General features: G+C 40.5%; 2 protein-coding genes across 15 annotated transcripts in view; one reads left to right on the forward strand and one right to left on the reverse strand.

The window, feature by feature from the left end:
* LOC147022980 (uncharacterized) overlaps positions 1 to 26,139 on the reverse strand; it is a 268,630-nt gene that overhangs the window by 85,797 nt on the left and 156,694 nt on the right. For 4 of the 7 annotated variants that reach the window (XR_015059978.1, XR_015059980.1, XR_015059981.1 and 1 more), the window contains 2 exons: positions 24,391 to 24,491; positions 18,059 to 20,146 (listed from right to left, as the gene is read on the reverse strand). The exons of 1 other annotated variant lie outside the window; for it this stretch is intronic. The gene's annotated coding sequence lies outside the window, so the exon portion shown is untranslated. Of the gene's footprint in view, positions 1 to 18,058; positions 20,147 to 24,390; positions 24,492 to 26,139 lie in introns of those variants that run through there. 2 more of the 7 variants (XR_015059979.1, XR_015059982.1) reach the window with 2 other exon arrangements.
* LOC147022981 (uncharacterized) overlaps positions 1 to 26,139 on the forward strand; it is a 140,995-nt gene that overhangs the window by 69,431 nt on the left and 45,425 nt on the right. For all 8 annotated transcript variants that reach the window (XR_015059977.1, XR_015059975.1, XR_015059976.1 and 5 more), the window contains one exon: positions 1,695 to 1,816. Coding sequence is in view for 5 of the 8 variants with exons in the window: in XM_085887980.1 (XP_085744106.1) it covers positions 1,695 to 1,816 (122 nt within the window). In the remaining 3 variants the exon portion in view is untranslated. The remainder of the gene's footprint in view (positions 1 to 1,694; positions 1,817 to 26,139) is intronic.

Consider the following 26,139-nt stretch of genomic DNA (forward strand, 5'->3'; position numbering starts at 1 on the left):
TTTAAATTACACAACAGCTTTCTCAATATAGCAAAGTCAGTGTTGGCTCAGAGTTGTAGCAAAAAAATTGGGAGTCGATCACAGGACCAAATCAGTGCCTGACAGTTATCTTACAACAGCATGACTAAATTTTCAAATGTTTTTGAACTTAAAACAAAGTTAAGCTATTTAAAAACCTTAAGCACCTTTTGGCCTGTGGCCAAAAAAAGAAATTGTTGGAGTTTTCATTCACTATTAAATTTTGCATATTTTTCCAGATTTTAGCAATTTCATCTTAAAGATGTCACAACAGGAGAATGTTAGCTTGCACAAAGGCACAAGGTCTCCAATTTGGGATGTTCCACATGTGCACCAAGACATGTCAATCACAACATTAGATTCTCATCAACATTTTCTTATTTTAGAGGCTATTAAAGGTGATCGAACAAGGTGAATACAAAGCTATTTCATACTCATTTGGTATCTCACTGCAGCAATAGTATGTTTCATGTGGCCTATGTCTGTTTTTTTTGTAGCCTTTAAAATATAAATGCAGATATTGGTGCAATATGGTATTTTGTCTATGTCTCACGTGGCCACACATTTATTATGTACACATATGGTGGAAGGTATCAAATTTTATGAGTGGAGAAAGAAGCTAAAGTTTGGGAAGAGATATGATTAGGAGGAGAGAAGGGAAAGGGGCATACATATGAAACGTACTGGAAAAAGGGTGGGGGGAATGGAGGTCATTTCATCATTTTATGTGTGCCAAAAATAGATTATCCCAATTTAATCTATGCAGATATTGGTGCAATGCAGCAATCATTTTGAAACACAATAAGAGTTTTTTCATACTGTACAAAATGGATCTGAGTATTTTATGGTATTTGTGACAAAATTGAGATGTCATTATGGATTGAATTCCAGCTAATGCTTTTGCAGGTTTGATTATTGTTTGTAAGAGAAGTGCAATTTGAAAATATTTTCTTATTTCGTAGCCTGATTGAAGTTTTGTCAATAATTGCTACACTTGTTGAAGATGAAACTATAATAATCCAGGAATCCATCCATCCATCCGTTGGGACCATACTCTATACAGAGCATTGGTGCTGCCATAGCAGTCTGCTCGGCTATTGGGCACAATCCTGGATGAGTCGCCACTCTGAAGCAGGATACTCGAATGGCTTGTGGGAAATGAATTGAAGTTGAACTTGTGTACTGGGCTAAAAATACTAATTATACTTCGAAAACCTTGTGTGCTTGAGTGAATGTAATAACTAATGTTTAAAATGCCTTAAAGTTCGGCGTGTGGTCAAGGACTTTTGGCAAATGTTGCGTCTTTATCTCCTCTGTATGAACAAAGAGCTGCACTTTCTCGCACACATCCTGAGCAGAGACCGTGATCTCACACTCCCACATCCTGCCTCAGGGCACACTTGGCCAGATATGGAGTTGTTTTTATTTTCTGTTTTAATTCATTCTTGCTTTACAAAGCTTTCTTGCAGTTTGACATTGATTAACTTGTTTTCTTGTAAATGATGCTTTGGTTGTGGGCCATGCCCTATTTGCAATAATATATAACTCGGTAACCTTTTGTCCATAGTTAGTGATTGGACAATACGGCCAGGCTTTCGCTCCGTGCTTGTGCTTGTTTTATTCAATAAACGATCCATATTTATATTTTGGACTATAAATTCTTTTCTGATTTATAGGTATACAAACTCCCATGACAGAACTTGGTGCAGCGAGCAGGGCCTGTCGAGTCCAGAGAGGGGAGAGGGGCTGCTGCTGGGCAGACAGCAAGCACCTGGCCACAGGAGGGATCAGAAAAAAGGTAAGACACCTGTTGAAATCTCTTGATAGAGGTATGTTGCTCTAGTCAGGCAGCTTGCCCTGCTTTGCTCAGTGGACAAAGCGCATGCCCGAAACAAAATTTTAAGGTAAGCCTTGAAATGATTGTTTATTGTCTAAAATAAAGAGGATCCAGGGATAGTGTCAGGATCGCACGACTTGGGGAGTAAATACTCCAAAAGAGGAAAGGGACTTAAAGTTCCTTTAGTTGGTCTAACATCTTGTCAGGTTGTGATAAAAGCGCCGAGCCTCAGGCGTTGCACGGAAAGTTGTAAAACTGCCAAGTCGGGAAATGGAGCGGGCACTGCATAGGAAGTATGAGTCGCTGAGTCTTGGGTTGGTGGAGAGGTGCAGATTTTGGCGTAGGGCCAGTGACAAGGGTGGAGTAGTGCACCAAGGTTACGAGAGCTGGGGGCATAAGGAGTATGAGAGAGTCGTAACGAACTAAGCAATAACAAAGTCAACATAAAGTTTGATTTCTGAGGACTGACGAGCACTCGAAGCGACGACAAAAGAAGGAAAGGGGAAATCACCTATGAAAGCCAAAGGATAGCGATGCTACCACTAGCGGGTCAAGTACTGAATATATGTATAAGATCTATGGAATAGATACTTCAAAAGATGTGAAGTTATGGGCAGAGTGGACTGAAAAACAAAGATTAAGCTTTCCCCAAGGAAGAACATTTAACTGGGACAGAATAGAAAACCTAAGAAGAAAACTATTGGAGATAGAGAAAGATAGACCCACAAGAAAGCTAGTGGATTAGAAAATCTTTGGCAGATGGGCCGAGGAGAGCCTCCAAAGGGAAGAGCGACATATGATTGCGACTTGAACTTTTAAGGATCCTTTCACTCGACTAATGTATGATAGTGAGTTGAAATGTAAAAGACAATGAGTTATGTGTTGAGACTTTTAAAGTATATCTGTTTATTGTGCCTGAAGCTGTTTTGCAGTGGCATTCTGAGTGGGTACGTATGTGTGCGTCAGTTTGTATGTATCAGAAGTATATTGTGATTAAGAAAACCTGGCAAGGAGGTAAATTGGAAAGTGTTTACGATAGGGAGTGCTGAATGGCAGAGAAGAAATGAAATGTGTGAACGTCATTTTGACAAGGCATAGAGTATGCTTTCGTGGAATGGCTTGGATGTGATTGATTGGGAAAGTGGCTTGCTGTGAAGTGAAGGAATTTGCCTTGCCCAGCTGTGTGTGTTTTGCTTGAGAGGTCTCTGACCTGCCCAAGAGAAACTGATTGCAGACAAAATTGTAAAATTGATTAATAAGCAAAGTAAACATGGAAATTAACTTTTGCTGGTAAAAAAATATTGAAGCTAATAGATATTGTTTGATCCTGTGGAAGAAAATAATTATATTAATGTACTCTAAATTGTAATTGTGCTGGTGTTTTATAAATTTAATTTTTATGCTATAAGTCGAATTGGCTGTCAGTGTTCCTTCCCTTTAGCCAAGAGTCTTTTGCCCTAAATGTTGATAAAAGGAATGTCTTGCTATGGAACAAAGTGACCTGGGTTTATAACACCAACTTTGTTACGATTACATCGTTTGCTTTTCACCTAGAAGACACGTATTGCATTTTGGAGTTGTTTGGCTAATGTTTAACAGCCCCTTCCACTCTCCCATGAAAGCATATAAATACCACAAATTGTAATCTTGTTTTAGTGCAAGCACGTGACAATGTATGCCATCTCAGTGGGTTGTACTCCTTGGGACTGGCCAAGTACCAAGTATAATAAAACTCTCTGATGTAATGTACTTTCATGTTGTGGCAAGTGAATTGATCGGTGTCTGTCATTTGAATAACAGGATTTGCATCGAGTCGGTTAAACGGTTGATTAAAAGTAAATACAGGACCAAATAAAACGTAAGGCAATAACTTCCACAACAATGGCCACCAAACCATGTGATTTTTGACATAATTTTTTAGTATATGCAGACATGGTGATAGATGACAGATGAAACCGTTCGCATTGATAGGATAAGTGGTTCCAGAGAATACATTATTTAATATTATTCTTCAATCCAATATGGCTGCCAAACGATGTGACCTATCAATTATTCATGAACAAACTTATATCCCCTAACCTTGGAGAATAAGTTTGTGAAGTTTCCCCTTGATCTGAGCAGCCTTTCTGGAGAAGGTGTCTGAAGGTTTTATGGTAAATTCAAAATGGCCACCAAACCATGTGACCTATCATTGAGAAATTAGCAAACTTGTTAAAGGATGACATGGGGAATGTGTGTGTAAAGTTTCACCCCAATGTGTCCAGCCGTTCTGGAGAAGAAGATTAAAAAAAAAATCAAAACAATATGGCTGCCGAATCAAGTAATCTATGACATAATAATAATTTTTTTCTGCAGTGAGTTGTGTAGATGATGCTCAAGAAAGTTAAAATTTTTCTGATGCAGTGTTCTCCCTGCCGAATTTTCACAGGGATACCACGACATCGATGACATCACTAAATAATCAGATGTTCCCCATGAGGAGTTCTTAACACGTGCCAAATTTCTATTTTTTCCATTGTGCAGTTTCAGAAACACAATGGCCTTGAAAATCGCATCTACTCTGTTTGGAAACGCACTAATGGCATGGAACACCATGTGACAAAAGTAGCAACATGGAACAGCAAACGTCTTCAAAAGACTAGTTTTTGGACTTTTCATGAACTCATAACATTTGGGGTGGATTCTGTAATTGACCATGATAACATTGTTTATTATATTACATAAATTGGGTAAAGTTAATGGAAAACCTTAAAATGGTGAATATTCTTCGAAAGATTCATCGTTAAAAACATATTTGAAATGATTTCTAAATGTTTAAAACTATCGCTCCAGGAAATTTGGTGAGAAATTAAGAAAATTATAGTTTTTCTCATTTTCAATTCGCAGCAAATATTGGAATAAAACAAGCTCAAATGAGCTAAGATCCTCATCCTCTTAATGATAACGTCATAAAAACGAATATGACTTCATTGTGATGTATCAGGTTTGCGATAAATTATCTGTGCTAATGCCCGGCTTGATTCCCGCAAACAAAATTCAAACAGCTTGCCTAGTTTCGGAGATAATGGTATAGGCGATTTCGATTAGCGGCGATATTATGACGTCAACTTTTTTTCTAGGAAGAATTTCCAAAATCGGAGATGGTTACTGCCTACACGTGGGCTTTTTGCATATACCTGGCAAGTTTCATGAAGATCCGATGAAAACTCTGGGTTGTGAAACAAAAAAATGTCAAAAAATAGGAATGACGTCATAAAAATTGATATAACATCATAGTGATGTATCATATGTGCGGTAATTCATCTCTGCTAATGCCCTGTTCGATTCCCGCAAACAAAATTCAAACAGCTTGCCTAGTTTCGGAGATAAGGGTATAGGCAATTTCCATTAGCGGAGATATTTTGACGTCATAACTTTTTTTCTAGGAGGAATTTTCAAAATCGGAGATGGTTACTGTCTGTGCAGGGTATTTTTTACATATATATGCCAAGTTTCAGGAAGTTTTGATGAAAACTGTAGACTGTGAAACAAAAAAGTCCACAAGAAGAACAACAACATGGTAAGACTTAGAGATCCTCCACGAGGATCTAAAATTGTCAAAAAATATGAATGACGTCATAAAAATTGATACGCTGTCATAGTGATGTATCATACGTGCGGTAATTCATATCTGCTAATTCCCTGTTCCATTCCCACAAACAGAATTCAAAAAGCTTGCCTAGTTTCGGAGATAATTTTTTAGGCGATTTCCATTAGCTGAGATATTTTGACGTCATAACTTTTTTTCGAGGAGGAATTTTCAAAATCGGAGATGGTTACTGTCTGCGCAGGGTATTTTTACATATATACGCTAAGTTTCAGGAAGTTTCGATGAAAACTGTAGGCTGTGAAACAAAAAAGTCCACAAGAACAACAACGTGAGTAAGACTTAGAGATCCTCCATGAGGATCTAATTACTTCTGAATGTCTTTTTCTGTCATTCTGACTTTCATAATTCCTGTTGCTGGAGATGCACTGGCTTCAGTGATGTAACATAGGATTAGACATAGCCTTTCATGAAGACAGAGTGTTGCAAATGAAAATGAAGAATAGAAGATATCGCTGAGAAAACCTATCTGACGTGGCACTGGGCTGACATCAATTTGCAAGACTCCCACCACATTTCGGCCTGGTCCAATACAACAATATTTTGTCCTCACACTTAGTCATTTTGAACATTTTCCTTTTGCAATTGATAACAGGAGCCCAAGGAATAAGTGTCTTAGTTCAGTAAATGTTGAACTGCTAGAAATTATCTGTCCATTAGCGTCTTCTTTGGCACAAGGAAGATTTCCTATGGACCAGTTGACCAGAGCATGTGCTTGTTGAGGTGATGCACTATGTAACATGACCATTTAATAGTACACAAACGATGCTGCAGTATGTTGTTTAATCATCTCAGTTTTTGGCGGTTTTCAAACTCTGACAATCATTATAATCGGTGAAAATTATATTTCTGATTTTTGAACAACAGGTAGTGCCCAAAAATGTAAAGACCAATGTAGTCACATAATTCTGTGGGAGGGATGCGGAACCAATCTTCCATGAGAAAGTCAATCAACTCACACTTGTTTGATGGAGGTGGAAAACACTGTCTCAGACATCATTCCAGAAAATCCCATAAATGGTTGATTGGGTTCAGATCTAGTGACTGAGAAGGCCAGGACATGGATCACATCAGTGTCATGCTCATCAAACCATTGGGCAACCACACAAGCTCTTTGGATGGGGGCATTGTGGGGTCTCCTCTTTCAGCCATGCTGGCCATAATTATACGCAACCAGGCGGCAAATTATAGGCAACCTTATCTTTGCTCGGATAATTCTTGATATGGTTCGCCACCATCTGCTTGAGCACCAGCATCAAGAATGGTGAGGCTTTACACCAAAGAGGTCAAGGATTGACTGTATTCTTGCTCTTCAGGTCCTCACCGAACGCAGGTAAGAGTTTCAAGATGGGCTGCCCACACCTATGTTGATCTCTGCAAAGTATTTGATTCAGTGAATCGGGATGCCCTCGGGGGGATTCTTGGTCTTCGTGGGATGCCACCAAAACTGATCAATCTGATTTCTTCACTATACATATTCTGGCACTGAGAGTGCCATGAGGTGTGGTGGTTGCATCTCCGACTTATTTTCAATTGTGACTGGAGTTCATCAGGGGTGTGTACTGGCCCTCACATTTTACAGTGCTTGTATGGACTGGTTTCTGGGGAGGATGTTGGAGAGATCAAGCTGTGGTGCATATTGGGGTCACAGAGATATTCACTTACTTTGGCAGTGGTATTCATGTGTCCACATGTTGTGGGCCAGGGGTTGATAGACGTCTGGGCCGGGCCGGGAGATCATGGATTCACTGAATCATGGAGTGTGGCACTGTTGTTACCTATGCAGGACAACGAAAGTCTGAGTCTTTCCTTGGTGCTTCCACTCTTGCTCTACAGATGTGAGACTTTGACTCTGACCAAGAATCTGAGATGGAGACTTAACTCTTTCGGTACCACGTTTCTTCGGCGAATCCTTGGCTATTGCTGGTCTGACTTTGTGTCCAACGAGCATTTGCTGAGAGAGACTCAGATGAGATTTGTTACCTGTATTGTTCGTGAGCGTCAGTTGCTGCTGTACAGACATGTGGCTTGTTTTTCTGATGCTGATCCTGCTCACTACATTCTCTCAGCGAGGGAGCCTCGTGAGTGGAGGAGGGCAATGAGCTGACCACGTGCTTCATGGTTGCAGAAGGTTGATCGGTATCTCGAGGAGATGGGGATGGGCCAGGCATCTGCCTCGGGGATGGCCAGATGGAGAACATGTGCCGGGGCAGCGAGTCACTGCATCCCCTGGAGCACAGGCAGAAAGTGGATGCAGTGACTCGCTGCCCCGGCGCATGTTCTCATACCTGACCTGACCTGACCTGAGGCCTGGGCAGAATTTTTATACATGACCCGAAACATGCTGGGATGTTATGTGCTTAATTACCTCTGCCACGGAAGGTGAAGGAGGTTATGTTTTCACCCCTTTTTGGCTGTCTGTTTGTTACTTGCAGAATCGAAGATTTTTCAAGTATATTGGTCAGTCGATTTTGTTGTTGTCTGTTTGTTTGTTTGTCTGTCAATCGCCTACAAGTCACAATTTACAACTGATCTTCACGAAACTTCGCCAAGTGGTAGAGGTAGTCTCAACTGAGAAGCCTTTAGATTTTGAGGTTAAAGGTCAAAGGTCATCTTGAGATCAAATTTCTAAAATGATCACTTCTTTTTTTTATTCGATTGATTGAAATTTGAACAGGATTTGCATATTGCGTACATGAATTGGGAAACCAACTATTTTTGAGATCAAAAGGTCAAAGGTCAACTCAAGGTAAAACTTCTAAAATCATCAATTTTCAATTGAAAAATCGTCAATTTACATCCTATTAACTTGGAAGTTGAACAGCATTTGAATAGTCCAAACAACTACTTTTGAGGTCAAAAGGTCAATGGTCCACTCAAGGTCAACCTAAAATAATCAATTTCAATCTGAAAAATAATTAATTTTCATCTGATTGACCTGAGCTTTGCTTAAGATCGTCAATTTTAATCTTAATGAAATGGACAATTTGATGTATCCATGGCAACCTTTGGAGAGGGGGTGGAGTTTGCAAGTATCATGCTCTGCACGACATCTTTTTCATGTTTGTTAGTTGCAAAATCAAAGATTTTTTAAGTATATTGGTTCGTCGATTTTGTTATTCTGTCTCTCTGTCTATCTGTTTGTCTGTCTGTTTGTCGCCTATAGGTCACAATATTAAACCGATCCTCACGAAATTTCACCACATGGTAGAGTTTGTCAGAAGGAAGAAGCCTACTATTTTTGAGGTCAAAAGGTCAACAGAGGCCAAAAGGTCAGTCAACACTAAGGTGGTATTTCTAAAATCCTCAATTTTCATCCGATTGACTTGAAATTTGAAGAGGATTTATATTTCATATCAATTAATTCAACTAGCCAATTATTTTTGAGGTCAACATCGACCAAATGGTCAACATACACCCAAGGTCAACAACTATGGTGGTATTTCTAAAATTCTCAATTTTCATCCGATTGTATTGAAATTTGAAGACGATATGTATTTCAGGTCACTGAATTCAACCACCAATTATTTTGGAGGTACACTTAGGCCTAATTTCCAAAATTGTCCATTTTCACCCAATTCACTAGAAATTTGAAGAGGAGTTGCATATTTGGTCATTTAATTCAACCACCAATTATTTTTGAGGTCAAATTTATTTTATGGATTTTGCAAGTGTCGTGCTCTGCACAACGTCTTCTTCTTGCTTGTTAGTTTGTGTGCAGGATATTTGAAAAAGTTGTGGACAGGTTGGGTGTGTGGCAAGGATGAATTGATTCGATTTTGGTGAAGATCCGAATGTGGATCTGGATACGAGAATTATTTAATAATCAAGTGATTCTTCATCATTGAGAGATAGGGCCAAAAACGATATATAGCACGATCTTACAAAAACGGAGGGGGCCTGATATACTCTCATGGATAAGGCATTGCGTGAAGGAGGTATGCGCTCTACCAAGTGAGTGCCCTTCTAATTTCACATGAGCCACACCTGTGTGGAATCCTTTGCTTAGTGTCCCTCATTTATCCAGGTGTTTCCAATTTTTTTGTCCACTTCCTGTATGTTCACATTTTGGTATGACCCTTTATATAGCCCTGTAAAAATAGATGAGAACTCAGACATTCAGTATAACAGGCATTTATTTTTTGTGGCAACCCCTTCAAGTGGATGTCCAATAACTGCAAAATAAATTCAACACAAATCAACGTTTGGGAACCCTATTTTTGAGGTGATACAAATCGGGTCAATAACTGTGTTTCTGTGTTCAAATACATGTGTGAAGTTAAGTCGGGGTTATACACATCTTTTATTCATCACCTCAACTGTCTACAGATGTGTACAATAACTATACACTGCAATCCCAAATTGGAGGGAAAACGTGCATTAAATATGATATTTTGTCCAAAATGCTACAACTGGCAACATAAGAAATATAAATCTATGAGAAAACTTACATCATATGTTGTTATACTTGAATCTTTGTCTGAAGAGAATGACTATCTAATATCCTCATCCTTATTGACATCCACCACACTCTTCTTCTTGGGCTTCAGATCATTACTTGATCTTCATCAATGATCACTCTGACTTTCTGAAAAATCCTCTTTATCTCTTTACTGATGACTCCACCCTCTGCCGTGAGATCCCTAATCCAGACAGACAGACAGCAGACTCTTCTCTCTCCTTAGACCTTGACAAATCACAAACTGGTCACACACTTGGAATATGTCTTTTAACCCTGAGAAACCTTTCTCTTTCTCTTTCTCTTTCTTTTTCTCTTTCTCTTTCTCGGAAAGTACCGTACCACAATTCCTCCCATCTACTTTCTCAACAACCCTCTTGAAGAGGTTCAGTCACTCAAAGTCTTGGGGCTCACTTTCAGCCATGATTTCTCTTGGGCAAACAACATTCCTAAGTTGGCCTCCAAAGCCAGACACCGACTGGGCGTCCTCCATCATGCAAAGTGCTTCCTTGGCACACCTGAGCTCCCATCCAACGACGAAGCTTTCATCCGCAACTCGATGGAATACTGCTCTCCCCTCTGGGCTGGCACCTCTGCCTCACAGCTTGCTCAGCTTCACGCCGTGTAAACAATGGTTTTCAATATCATTGGAATCTCACAATAAAGCAAAGTCTATTGGCATATGGCTTTGCTATCGTCGACAGGGTGGTGGTCTGTCTGTCTTCTTCCGCCTCATTTATGGTCTCGCACCCTTTGCCATCTTCATCCTTTGTCACCCTCCCCCTCCCACCCCTGGTATCTGCAGGACACGCGCGGTCAACCATCAATTCCCTGCAGGTGAAATTTCCAAAATCCAGAACCACTGCTGAACTCTGCTCATTTGTTCCTCTTTTCTCCCACCTGTGGAATGAACTTCCACATTGTCTTCAATCCCATTCTTCCCTTGAGATCTTCAAGCTTTTCACCACTATCTCAAATCATCCCCTATCCAAAACCATGATCTTTTCTACACCTGTTAAAACCACGTTAAACCGCAAGTTGTGTACCACCAGACAATCCCACTTGTCCCACTAGTGGTACATTGGAAATGTTTGCTTCAAAACCACAACATTTTTGGCATAATGAACCAAAATCCAGGCACAAAAAAAATAAACAAGATGTTTTTTTTCCATGGATAGCAATTCATTCCTTTTCAGGTGACCAAGGCAGCAGATCCAAGTCCCCTTTTCCACATTTGTACATCTCGGTTGAGGAAGCTTAACAATTTTGTGTTCATACAGAGCACGAGTGAATAACAGCTTTGAAAGAGGCCAGTTGCGGTTTTGGGAAATATTTGCTTGTGTAGCAACACTCGACTCCATCATGAAATGTCGTACATTTGATCATGCATGACATCGGTCCTGTGAACAAGCTCACTCAGGATGTTGGATGCCGAAGTGCGTTTCACCAGGAGGCACTTAGGCTGACCCAAAATACACATCAGTTTTGTCGACTCAGCCGTTTGGAGAGCAGTGTAAATGCGCCATCTGAGGCTTTGAACACAGGCCTCTAGAGCATGAAAAGAGCTATCATTATCCAACTGGACAGCTGGGTTTTTGCCTCCTGAGCTCTGGATATAGACAGTCTTGAAATGCTTCAAGGAGCCGGCCATTCGTTGGCAAATGCAAGTATCCCTTAATCGTGTTGTGATAAAGAACTCGTGGGCGCAGGATTGGATGAAGAAATGCAAGATTACTGTCTTATACGATTAAGAATTTACACTCCGGTCATGTGCATCAAGTTACTCAACATGAAGCATTGCATTATTCCAAGCTATCTATAGCCAAAGAGCTTGTGCATAGTTGTTACTCCTCGGGGAGAATTTTTTTAAATGTCTGTGAGTCGAGGCCGATATCATCGCTTGCATTGTAAAACATAAAAGCAGGGGTTGAGTAGGCTTGTGGGAAACAATACAAGTTAGAACATCATGGAAAAGGTTAGTCATGATTCAACAAGCATGGCAATAATGTCTTGTCTTTATGTACCATTATTCTCTGTTTTGTCCCAACGTCTGTAGAATTTCAACTCTCATTGTACTTGTGGACATGAATTCATGTACGGACTTTGAAGTTTTATCTGCCTTCGTCAATGGATCAGTGGTAGAGGTTCTCGGGAAGGAATTTAATGGATGGGTAAGGGGATGGGAGGTGGGTGATGTGAGCAGATTTCCAGAGAGGAGAGAGCAGGAGGTCATGGCATGATAAGGCGTTTACCACAACAAAAGCATGCAAATCTGCAACTTATAAATATACAGTGGCCTGCAAAAGTATTCACCCTCCTCCAAAGTTTTCACATTTGATGCCATCTGAGCTTATTTCATGATGCCTTCAAATCAAACTTAATACATAGAGTCTTCACAAACTACACCAAAGTGAGAAAGCCATCTCCTTCCCGGTCTCGCTCCCTCGCCCCTTTCCTCTGTCTGTGATACATCCCCCCACCCCCCATATTTCCACAGGGCGCTCAACATCCACCAGCAACTCCTTTCTGGTAAAACTACCAAAATCACGAATCGCTGCTCACCTTCACTCTTTCATTCCTCTTTTTTCCCGCCTTTGGAATGAACTCCCACACTCTCTTCAATCCCATTCTTCCCTCCAGGCCTTCACAACAGCTGTTCACCACCACCTCTTATCTCCCCCCATCCAAAACCTCAATCTTTTCTACCCCTGTTAACCCACCCCAAACCCAACTCCTTCAAATTCCCTGCTCTCCTTCCTGAAAGTCCCTGTAATGTCCATCTTGTATACCTTGTGTTCCCCGCCTCATCCCTCTCCCTTCCACAGATCTCCTCATGTCTGTGTTCCTCACTGTTTTGTCTTTCCCTCTCCCGCTCCTCTTGTCTCATGCCCCCCTTGCTGTGCGTTGTATTAGCTCTCATACAAGCCTCGACAATGTGTAACCCCCCCCCCCCATTTTTTAAAATTAAAAACCCTGGGTTTAGTTGATTGGGTGAGAGCTGATTGGCTATTCTTTCCATTCACAGGTGAGAGATGTGGGTGGGTCTTTCTTTATTATTTATATATTGACTGCTTTTGACATTTGCACGTGGTAAACACGTCTTTTATTCATCACCTCAACTGTCTACAGATGTGTACAATAACTATACACTGCAATCCCAAATTGGAGGGAAAACGTGCATTAAATATGATATTTTGTCCAAAATGCTACAACTTGGGGGGCTTCATTGGTATGCATTGCTCTCTGCGCTATCGCTGATGAATTGCCAATGAGCAATGAAACTGGTCCAGCAGCTGAGGGGGTGTGTAGCATTGGGATTCTCATGTGTGTATGATGTGTGAACGTCTTTATAGCTGTAGAGCAACTCTGGGAAAGGCTTGAAACAGTAAAGTACTTCCCTTGTGTAGGCCTTCTTGGCTTGCTTTATGCAACTTCTTCGGCTAAAGGAGTGTGGGAGGTGTCAAATATTTGTATAGATTTATATGTATACAATATATATATATATATATATATATATATATATATATATTATACACATTGCTTTCAGGAAATGTTAACACCCCTTGACTTTTACACATTGTGTTGTGTTACAGCCTGAATTATTAAAGCATTAAATTGAGATTTTTTTTTTGTCACTGACAACACAAAATAACCCCTATAATGTCAAAGTAGGATTAAAAATTTTTTTTTTTTACAAAATAATTAAAAATGAAAAGCTGAAATGTCTTGCATCAATAAGTAATCAACCCCTTTGCTATGACACTCCAAATTGAGCTCTGGTACATCCAATTTCCTTTGATCATCCATGAGATATCTCTACAACATCCCAAAATCAAAAATCACTGCTCACCTTCACTCTTTCATTCCTCTTTTTTTCTTGCCTTTGGAACAAAGTCCCACACTCTCTTTAATCATACTCTTCCCTCTAGGTCTCCAAAACAGTTGTTCAGGCACAGTCACATTTGCTCTACGGCGAGGATTCGGCGGCCGTACGCCCTCTGAATTGACAGAAACGTGTGGCGGCTGCAGAGTTCCTGCGGTGGCCTCAGGGTGGCCCTACGCCGTTTGGCTATCTTTTACAGGCCGTAGGGGTCGCCGTGGAATTATAGCGCGGAGTTATAACTTTTTTCATTTCTACGTTCGCCGTAGCAATTCGACAAGCTGAAACAAAAGAACTGGTAATAAATAAATAAAATAAAATAAAAAACCCATTCATTACCGTCCGTCTGGCCGCACGTTCGCCTTAGGGCCCCCCTGCAGTCCCCCTGCAGTCACCTTGCGCCTGCCTTGAAAATTCTATGGCCGCCGCAGGAACGCCCTAAGGTCACCGTGCGACATCAAATCAACGGCCATACAGCGCCCCCACGTTTTCGTTCTCCACAATTTATAAATACCCCGTGCGTCTATCTGAAAAATAAAAACATATGTGACTGCTACATTGTGTGACCGTGGAAATACTGCGGCCGCCCTATAATTGCTAGTGGCCGTAGATTTTGTAGACCTCACGGCCACCGTGGCAAATGTGACTGAGGCCTTTTCAATGAAAAATGAATTTTGCCCTAAAAACCGAATACATTTTAAAAAACCGAACACAACGAAGCGTTCATGTTTTTTCACGTGTCTCCCCCACCTGTTCGAGCCGCATCTTCGCGCTTTGTTCATCCAGTTCATCGGTGGAAGTCCACGTGGAAGCATCTCTCGTGTGTCGATCGATACTTTACCTCGTGTTTTCACCTTGATTTGTGCTGTTTTTTGTTTTTTTTTACTCATTTGGGGTTTTAATTAATAACAAAAAAGCAATCCGATCACGTGGTGTGACGGACTGTTGGGCAAGGATTTAATTTCACAGAAAAACCGGTTGTAATTTGGAATGTCCATGATTACCTCAGCCCGATGCGTTTGATGAAAGTGATTGTGGTTTTGGGGGTATCATGTTTGATGAGCTGCCCTGGGGGCAGCGCTCGCAGAGTGCGCGAGCGATCGGAACCTAGGCTGGAGCTCGAGCCTGTGTGGACCTTTGGATTGGTGATTGTACCAGTTTACATACAATACACCGCCACCGAAGGTCATTTACTCATCTTATTTTACCTTAAACATGGGGAATTTCAGTTGAAAGTGTCTTGAAAGTGGGTTTTCTTGGGGTCCAGGAACAGATTAATTCACTCCATTATTTCTTATTGGGAATCGAACTTTTTGCAATCCGAACAGCCTCCTGGAACGAATTCAATTCGGATTCTGGGGGCACCACAGTACTGGTATATTCCGAACTGTTATATTTTTATTTCAGTTAAAAATGAACTGGTATATATACCTACTCGTTACCGTCCGTTTGGTCGCACGTTCGCCTTAGGGCCCCCCTGCAGTCGCCTTGCGGGCACCTTGAGGCTACCTTGCGTCTGCCTTGAAAATTCTATGGCCGCCACAGGGACGCCCTAAAGTCACCGTGCGACATCAAATCAAACATCGTACGGCACCCCCATGTTTTCGGTCTCCACAATTTCTAAATATGCCGTGCGGCTCCCCGAAAAATAAAAACATATATGACTGCTACATTGTGTGACCGTGGAAATACTGCGGCCGCCCTATAATTGCTAGTGGCCGTAGATTTTGGAGACCCCACGGCCGCTGTGGCAAATGTGACTTAGGCCTCACCACCATCTCTTATCTTCCCCCACCCAAAACCATTATCTCTTCTACCCCCGCTAATCCACCCCAAACCCACTTCCTTCAAATTTCCTGCTTTCCTTCCTGAAAGTCCCTGTCGTTTAAGGACCTGAAAGTCCCTGAAGTGTCCATCCTAATTACCTTGTATACCCCACCCATCCCTCTCCCTTCCACAGATCTCCTCATGTCTCTGTTCCACACTGTTTGTTCCTTCCCTCTCCCACGCCTCTTGTCTCCTGCTCCCCTTGTTGTACGTTCTGTGTGTTAGCTCTCATACGAGCATCGACAGTGTATACAAAATAACAACAAAAAAAATTTGATTGGAGTTCACCTGTGGCCAATTCAATTGACTGGACATGATTTAGAAAGAAACACACCTTTCTATCTATGGTCCCACAGTTGACAGTGCATGTCAGAGCAGAAACTCTCCCCTGAACTCCAAGAAACTGTCCATAGATCTCACTTGTAGAATTGTGAGGAGGCATGGATCTGGGAAAGGGTATAAAACAATTTATAGAGTGTTGAAAGTTCCCAAGAGCACAGTGAGCTCCATCATTAGGAAATACAAAGAATATGGAACCACCCAGACTCTTCCTAGAGCTGGCTATCCGACCAAACTGAGCAATCAAGCAAGAATGACCTTGGTCGGGGAGGTGACCAAGAACCCAATGACCACTCTGACAGAACTACAGAGTTCCTTGGCTGACATGGGAGAACCTGCCAGAAGGACAACAGTCTGTGCAGCACTTCACAAATCTAGGCTTTTTAAACATGGAAATTGCCCCAAATAAGGCATACAGCCATTCCAGGTAAGGGGCTAAAGGAAGGTTATATAAAGATAAGGATAAAGCAAAACAAAATAAAAGACAGAGAAAAATAACAAGAAAACATCCAAGACTCAGAAAGTATCAGAAGTCAGGTGAAATGCGATGGAACAAAAATAAATGAAAAATTTGTCAGAGAATGGCCAGATGGAAGCCTCTTCTGAGAAAGAGGCACACGACAGTATACCGGGAGTTTGCAAAAAGGCATGTGAAAGAATCTGAGAGCATGGGGCGAAACATTCTGTGGTCTGATTGGATGAAAATGTAACACTTTGGCCTGAATGCAAAGCGCAACAACTGGTGGAAATCGAGCACAGCTCATCACTCGTATAACACCATCACTACTGTAAAGCAAGGTGGTGGCAGCATCATGCTCTGGGGATGCTTTTCAGAGTAGGAACTGGGAAACTTGTAAAGATAGCACGAACAATGAATGGAAGCAAATGCAGGAAAATCCTTCAGGAGAACCTGCTTCAGAGTGTAAAAGACCTAAGACCGTGGCGAAGATTTACGTTCCAACAGGCCAATGACCCCAAACATACAGCCAAAGCAACACTGGAATGGCTTCAGAACAAGAACATGAAAGTCCTTGAGTGGCCCATCCAAAGCCCAGACTTTAACCCCATTGAGAATCTGTGGAAAGACTTGAAGATTGCTCTTCACCGATGCTCCCCCTACAACTTGACAGAGCTTGTGCAAATCTGCAAAGAAGAATGGGAGAAAATCACCAAATCCAGATATGCACAGTTGATACAGACATACCCAATAAGACTCGAACCTGTAATCGCTGTCAAAATCACTTCCACAGAGTATTGACTCGGGAGGCTGTATTGGTTCACTAGTCAGTAAGTGACCACTATATTCGTTATGGGTGTGTGTCTGTCTGTCTGTCTGTCTGTCTGTCTGTGTCCCGAGCATAGCTCCGTGGGTTTTGATCCGATCCTGATAAAATTTGGGTGGGAGGTTTATATCGTGATCTAGTTGTGTTTTCCTGAGAATGGGCGTGGTGCACCCATTATGGGCGGAGCCATGCCCAAAAAACGTGTGTTTTTAGAGGGTAGCCGATTTCAAGTTACATCTTCTCCTAGGAGGTTTGACGAATCTGACAGGGGTTTCGGTATTTGGTTAGCCCAATGGCACCTGCATAGCCCCACGGAGCTCGATTTTTCATTTTCGTCCCAAGGTCAAGGTCACAAGATCACGAACTTAGAAAATGTCAAAAAAAAGCAATAAATTGGGCATTGAGCTCCTAGGGTTTTCAACTGTTTCGAATGAAAGTTGGTATGCAAGTAGTGCTCTTCTAGTACTACAACTTTCATCATTTACGTTTTTCCCGATTCCCGCCAGTTTGCCCATGGCGTCCCCTCAAAGGTCAAAAAATTAAAAAGGCGAACTGTGTACATTGCTCGTGAACCATCGCCGTCTCCAGACTTGTACTTATGTAAATTCGATATTTCTGTATTTCATTTTCAATAACATTGTAAAAATTTCCATAACATGTTTCACTTTGTCATGATGGTATATTTTGTGCTGATTGGTGACAATTTTTTTTTAATTTAATCCATTTTGAATTCAGACTGCAACACAACAAAATGGGAAATAGTCAAGGAAGGGGTGTGAATACTTTATTGAGGTACAGTGTGTGCACCTGTCCATTAGTGTGCTTTTTCCTATATTTTAAAAGGTTATTAATAGATGTATGAATCAACACAGTACATAGCATTTAGATCCCAGCATCATGAGCTATGTGTTCAGATAGGAATAACAGAAGACCAACTCTTTGAAACAAAAGTATTTGGTTGACATTGACAAAGAAAACAAAATGTTGTTAAAAAAAAGAGGAGAATATATAAATAATAAATATTAAAATAAGATTATAACTGCAAGTCAACGTAGTCATCCTGTTTATGAAACGTGTGGCTTACTTGTTCATATCCACCTTTAACCCCGAGAGACAACTGCAAGCCTGCTGGGTGAGTCAGCAGAGAAGCAGTCGTGGCAATATGCTCGGCATATTTCATCTTCTGTTGTGGTCAGGTTACACTTTCAAATTTCCGAGCCACTACGAATTGAAAACACAATGATGCTAATGCCGCAGGCTGTATTGTTTCTCCAGAGAAGAAGATACGAGGACAGTCTTTGAGAGGTGAAGGCGTTACATGGGCACAGAAAACGATGGTGCCTCTCACCATGCTTCTCATCACTAAAATAATCATTTTACTTGCAGCGATGGAGGCTATTCAGCTCCTTTTATGAGAGGAATTTCACTGCTCCAAGTTGTCAAAGGATCAGGCAGATGGGCCTGATGGAGTTGGTTATGATGGAGATCTGCATCATACCAGAGAACGCCATATATGCAATGAAGAAACGTTCAAGTGCAAGCGATTTTGATTTCAAAACAATCAACCAGAACACAATTCAATTTTTTTCATTTTAGTGTCTCAATCAAATATGAAATGTAAATGTATTTTCAATACATTTCAAAAAGAAGCCTACAGTCACCCATCTGCTCACCCAATTTAAGTTACACTGTCAATGATGATATGTGCATTATATGTGAAGCATACCAGACATGGCAGTGTAATGGTGAGAGAGTGGGTTCTGAGTCTGGGAGGTTGGTGGTTCAGCATACCAGACTTGGTGGTATAATGGTGAGAGAGTGGTTTCTGAGTCTGGGAGGTTGGTGGTTTAGCATACCAGACTTGGTGGTATAATGGTGAGAGAGTGGGTTCTGAGTCTGGGAGGTTGATGGTTTAGCATACCAGACTTGGTGGTATAATGGTGAGAGAGTGGGTTCTGAGACTGGGAGGTTGGTGGTTTAGCAGACCAGACTTGGTGGTATAATGGTGAGAGAGTGGGTTTTGAGACTGGGAGGTTGGTGGTTCAAACCCCCATATGAGTCATACTAAATATATTTTTTTAATGGTACAGACTGCTTCCTTGCTTGAAACTCAGCATTTCGAAGGATAGAACATGGACAAATAATGCTGGGAAGGCAATGGCAAACCACCCAGAATAACCCTTGCCAAGAAACTACTTTGGCATCACCAATGCTCTGTAAAGAGTATGGCACATCAAATCAAATATATGAAGCACACATTGATGATTGAATCACATGTGCTCAGAAATATTTCATATCCATCCAAAATAATGTTTAACCATAGCTGTAAACTTCTGCCAACTCGAAGTTGATTAAAAAACAAACCAGTTCTGGCAAAAGGAAACTATTTTTGAGATGAAATTCTCACTTTCTTAAGTAAAATCATTCGCAACAATCAACTGGTTACCCATTGTGCAGTGGTTCAGTGCAAGATATACTGCTATGGTTACTATGGTTAATGGTCTCTCTTTGAACAAGTCTATCTGTCTTTCTCTGCCATCTTTGGCCACAGCAACTCTGAAATCATCAAATTTTCACCTTAAATTTTACCTGATGGAATTGCAGGAATTTCACACATCAGCATTCAAATGGAATACGGTTTTATAATGAGTGGAAGTTTATAGCAGGGGTTTGGGAAAATGATATATCAGGTGCGTGTCTGAGTTACAACTATCATAAAGAATTGCAGTTGCTCAAATATTCTGTCGGTTAGCATGTGAGACCAATCTCATGATTTGTCACAAAATGATGCAGAAGTGACTTTGGTTGCTCCCTGTGGCTGCAAAGCACCAATCAGGTTTTGAACAGACATGGTTTTCTGCAGAAACAACAAAGGAAGAAATAACAGCAGCCAGTTTGCAAGCCAGTGAGTGTCGCTTTCATCAAAAACATCAGAAGGAACAATCCTCTGCCTATCATCTGCTCTTACTTTATTCGCAAAACCACATTCGGGAAAAGCCATCATGTACTGTGAAGGGTTAACGATGTAAAGGTAACACAGGAATACAATCAGCCAGCACACGAGCAGCTGATTAAAAAGCCGTGATTGCAAGGAAAATTTTGCAAGAATGGCACACCCAGACCTGCTCCATGATTTTGCTGCTTTGAAAATCCCAGCTATTCAAAGATCTTTACATCCCGTATTTTGCTGTCTTATTGATGTAAAATTAGGGGGAAGAAGTGTATTTTTGAATGTAAAATTTTGTTCTGAGACAACAAAATTTGAGGAATATACAGTACAAGTAAATTATATAAGCATTATATGCATATCACCCACAACACCACATGCACTCACTGTTCTGAATATAGGAATGGCCTTGTGTCCACAGGCAAAAGATGCGATATTAATGTTATTGTTATTATCATTATTATTACTAGTACGTGCCCGTAAAAAAAAAAAGAATAAATAAATATTCCAACCGCGAGCAAGAAACAACAACCACACAGGCTGTTTCTTCGCTCTCACGTGCCCGTACGTGCGTGGCGCGGAAGTTCGCATTTCACAGTTACGATGATTCGCAATTTAGGTTTTAATAGCCAATTATTCAATTGCCATTCAATTATTTAATCAAGCGCCAACATATTTTACCTTTTCGCAATGTCGTCGCAAGGAAAAACAAAAAAAGAGAAGAGAGAAAAAAAATTACTTCCTAGTTCGGAGCATACCAGCACTCTGATGTTACCGAAATTTATGCACCGTCTCATATGAAAACGATTGGAGCATTGTGTTTATCGATAAATGCGCATAACAAATCGAGAAATTATTAGAATACACGAAGTCATCACTCTCCGGAAGCCAGTACGTTGTAACCCGTAATGGGGAATGCGGCTGAGCTTCCCTTCCCCATCGGCCATGCCCACGCAACAACGTGTATTGTCATTGGTTTGGTAAATAAATGGCCATAACTTGGGAAGCACTTGTCCGATTAATATCAAACCTTGAAAAGGCACATACTCAGGTCCCCAGCAATATACCTGGCAAGTTTCAATTAGATCGGACCAGTGGTTGGCGAGAAACAGCGGTCTCTCACGCACACGCACATGCACACACACACACACACACACACACACACACACACACACACACACACACACACACACACACACACACACACACACACACACACACATTGCTGGAATTATAGATAGATAATGAAGGTGTTATAATTATATTATTTTAATAGGTTACAATTCTGGAGGAAGTGATATTGGCAAGAGGCATTGTGCCATTTTACCGGAATCATGCTGATTTGTTAGTCTTTGTGCGATTCAGTATACCTTTTGCTCATCCTTCGTCCATAGATGTTTACAAGTCAATGAGGAATCCTCATCATATAAAGGTATTTAAGTGTTTCTGGAAGTCATTTCAAATATGGTCCAGTGCTTTGAGTGATGAGCTCAGAAATTAAACATGTGTGGACTATGTTGGCTTGTATCGTAATGCAACCCAGGTAGTGAGTCGGATAGCAGGAAAATCATTAAAATTGTGATAGAAGCATGACATTTTGCATGAGAGCTCTGAAGAGGATAATTTTATTTAAAAACCTAATTCTTCTTCTTCTTCTTTCGGCTGCTCCCGCTTCGGGGTCGCCACAGCGGATCATCCGTATGATCCGCATAGTGATTTGGCACATGTTTTACACCGGATCCCCTTCCTGACGCAACCCTGGTCGCCTCTTACGACATAGGGATATGGTACTCCTAATTTAACCGGGGTATACACTGGCCCAGTGCACTGGTCCTCATTTCGCCGACCTCGGCAGGATGACAGGCTGAGTGAACCCCCTGGTGTATTAATTCAGTGGCCCAACGGGGCTTGAACTCGGGACTTTTTGGATCCCAAGCCGCTGCCCTAATCACTGCGCCAACACCAGGCTATTTAAAAACCTAATTGAACATCAGAAACAATTGAAAATGGCTGCATATCCAATATGGCTGACTATGGCCGATGAAATCTTACAGCTGCCTCTTTTGTTATAGTCGCTTTTCATTATTTGCACGAGACCGATGAACTGAATTGTGCCACATGGAATTCCTCGTAATAGGGAATTTTTCAAAATCCAAAAGGCAATGTAAAGAAATTGAATATGGTGTCAATTTCAAAATGGTGGACTTGGCAATTTCAAATTGTAAATTATTTGCAATAAGCCTGGTGTTAGCGCAGTGGTTAGGGCAGCGGCTTGGGATCCAAAAGGTCCTGAGTTCAAGCCCCATTGGGCCACTGAATTAATACACCAGGGGGTTGACTCAGCCTGTCATCCTTCCGAGGTCGGCGAAATGAGTACCAGTGTACTGGGCCGGTGTATACCCCGGTTAAAATAGGTGTACCATATCCCTGTGTCATAAGAGGCGACCAGGGTTGCGTCAGGAAGATCATCCGGCGTAAAACATGTGCCAAATCACGATGCGGATCATACGGATGATCCGCTGTGGCGACCCCGAACGGGAGCAGCCGAAAGAAGTAGAAATTATTTGCAATAAGCAGTATAAACAGAGATTAATCAATGTTTCCTTTACATCATTTATCCATTTCTGAAACTTGTAAGTCAACATGTTATCATTTCTTCAGTTAGACTAGTGTTCGATTCTTTCAGTGAATCATTCAAGTTCACAAGGGCATGGGCAGAGAGAACATGAACATGGAAAGCTGGAATGAATACATTTGCATTTGCCAGCACAGATCTTCTTTCAACTGCACTTTGCGAGCTCCTTATATGTTTCTGCAGTTGGGCTTTAATTACTCCAAGTTATGTTGCATGCTCTATCGGTGTCCATATGCCATCCCCAATCGCTCGCTATGGGAAGCTGGGGGTCAGAAACAAAGGTCTGCCCCCAAAGTGACATGCTTGATAAGCAGCCCTGAGGACATGCTGCAGGAGTGATGCACTGGTTGGTGGAATGGAAGCGTATGTGTGGCTCATTTGAGTAAAATCTCCCTTCTGGCTTGATTTACACTTGTAACCAAGCTGCAACGATCACGTAGAAGTGCAACAAATCTATCAATTTCACTGAAATCACTTTATTCAACTGATGAAGGGCAGTGGCTCAGCTTATCAAATGTGATGGTAACACTGATGAAGACATTCCATTGGCTGAATACATAAAAAGTTCAAAAAACTACTAAACCCAATTTGTATGCAAACATAAAGACAGCAAGCCAGAAAAAGTCATCCCTAACACACATTGTAAAACATTTCCAAAGACAGGTGCAAACAGAAGATGTCACACATGAAACCGAAACAGCCCCAATGATTGCAAAATAGATAAAACTAGAGGGGGAGCACTTGGTAGAGTGCAAAACCTCCGCCGCCAATACTGCTAGGTCACTCAAGTGAACCTGATATCCTATTCATTCAATTTGACGTCAACAGTGCTCACATAGTTATAGTTTGCAACTTTCCCTTTTACTTTTAACTTTTACATACTCAATTCATTCGTCATAACTAGATTCCTTGAGAGAGAAATTGATTTTACGTGGGTATATCCACCTGAAGTTCCAAAATCAGCCACAATTATAATTTTGGCATGTTTTTTTTAATTGGAAATCACTTATAACATGTAGAAATGCAAAAAAAAAAAATCGAAATTTTGTTGAAAAAAAAGTTGAAAAATTTTTTTTTTCTCTAACAAATTTTTTTTTTTTTTGGGGGGGGGGTGGGGTTGGAAATCACTTAAAACATGTAGAAATGCAAAAAAATAAATTCAAATATTTTTTCAAAATGGCCGCCATAGCGGCCATATTGGATTTTGGACCAAGTCCAAAATCGAATGGCATGATCCTTGGACCATACCTAATCCCTCCACCAAGTTTCGTCGAAATCGGTTGAGGAGTTTTTCCGTAATACTGTTCACAAACAAACAAACAGAAAGGGGTGAAAACAGTAACCTCCGATCTTCGATGGCGGAGGTTAATAAAGATATAAAGCAAAATATCAACATATATATACACCGACAACTGGGAGAACGATAAGAGATCAGGGAGATATTTAAAAAAAAAAGAGTTGGACAGAATGGCATCGACAAAGAAGGCTCAATGGAATGGCGAAGAAGAGGTGACTCAACTGGGATGGAGAATGAATCATAATAAATGCACAAGACCAAGGACATTCTTCCAATGGCTGAAATAAAATGGTGGCACTGAGTCAATCAGACAGGTGTAGGTTCTGCAAGATAGAAACATAAAGTACAAGTTACCTCCTATCAGGAAGTCAAAAACTCATGTCAGAAGAGCTGTACACATAGAGGCACATCAAAGTATGTAGAGTAATTCACTGTAAAATCTGTAAAACTGTAAAACTCTCAATATTCCAATTTCAGAACACGACTGGAAACATGAACCAAAAGCAGTCATTGAAAACAAGGAAGTAGCTCACAGAGGACATGATGATTCCATCGAGCATGAACATATAAAACAAAGCATTGAGATCGGATATCATACTCAGGTACAAAAAAATAAAATAAGGCATTGCTAAATGAGGTTTCAGGACCTAGCGATTCGGGCTTAAACAATGCAGAAATCAAGAAAATGACCAATTGCCAGGATCTCAAAAATGAAGTGAAAACATCTTGGAAGCTGAATGAGCACCAAAATTGTAACAGTGGTTAATTGGAGAAATGGGAATGAAAAAAATAACCTTCCAGAGATCTTGAAAACCATCCCTGGGAATATTACAACAAACGAACTACAGTTGAAATCTGCAGGCCCATACGCAGGATTTTCAATGCAGGGATGGTGAGGGGGGGTGGGGGGGGAGGAAGGGGCATAGCTTCAAAAAGTTGGACCGCTGAGAGCATGATACTTCATTATGGAACTCACGTAGCCTTTTTCATTCTGGAAGTGAAATTATAAAATCGCAAAAATTTGAACACACAATTAATATAGCTTACCTCATTGTGGATGTGTAATTATGAAGTAGTAAAAATTTAACACACAATTAACACAGCCTACTTCATTGTGGAAGTGTAATTATGAAATAACAACAATTTAAACACACAATTAACATAACTTCACTGTGCCGACTTCATTATGGAAGTGTAATTATGAAATAGTAAAAATTTAACACACAATTAATGTAGCCAACTTCATTATGGAAGAGTAATCATGAAATAGTAAAAATTTAAACACACAATTAACATAGTCTACTTCATTATGGAAGAGTAATTATGAAATAACATCAATTTAAACACACAATTAACATCACCTCCCTGTGTCTGCTTCATTGTGGATGTGTAATTATGAAGTAGTAAAAATTTAAAACACAATTAACATAGCCTACTTCATTGTGGAAGTGTAATCATGAAATTGTAAAAATTTAACAAACAATTAACATAGCCTACTTCATTGTAGAAGTGTAATCATGAAGTAGTTAAAAATTTAAACACACAATTAACATAGCCCACTTCATTATTGAAGTGTAATTATGAAATCGTAAAAATTTAAACACAATTAACGTAGCCAACTTCATTATGGAAGAGTAATCATGAAATAACTATTTAAACACACAATTAACATCACTTCCCCGTGTCTACTTCATTGTGGAAGTGTAATCATGAAATTGTAAAAATTTAACACACAATTAACATAGCCTACTTCATTGTAGAAGTGTAATCATGAAGTAGTGAAAAATTTAAACACACAATTAACATAGCCTACTTCATTATGGAAGAGTAATTATGAAATAACAGCAATTTAAACACACAATTAACATAACTTCACTGTGTCTACTTCATTGTGGAAGTGTAATTATGAAGTAGTAAACATTTGAACACACAATTAACATAACTTCACTTTGTCTACTTTATTATGGAAGT

Source organism: Eptatretus burgeri, chromosome 7, assembly GCF_056783735.1.
Source record: "Eptatretus burgeri isolate ZD-2024b chromosome 7, Ebu_testis_v1, whole genome shotgun sequence".
Lineage (NCBI taxonomy): Eukaryota > Metazoa > Chordata > Myxini > Myxiniformes > Myxinidae > Eptatretus > Eptatretus burgeri.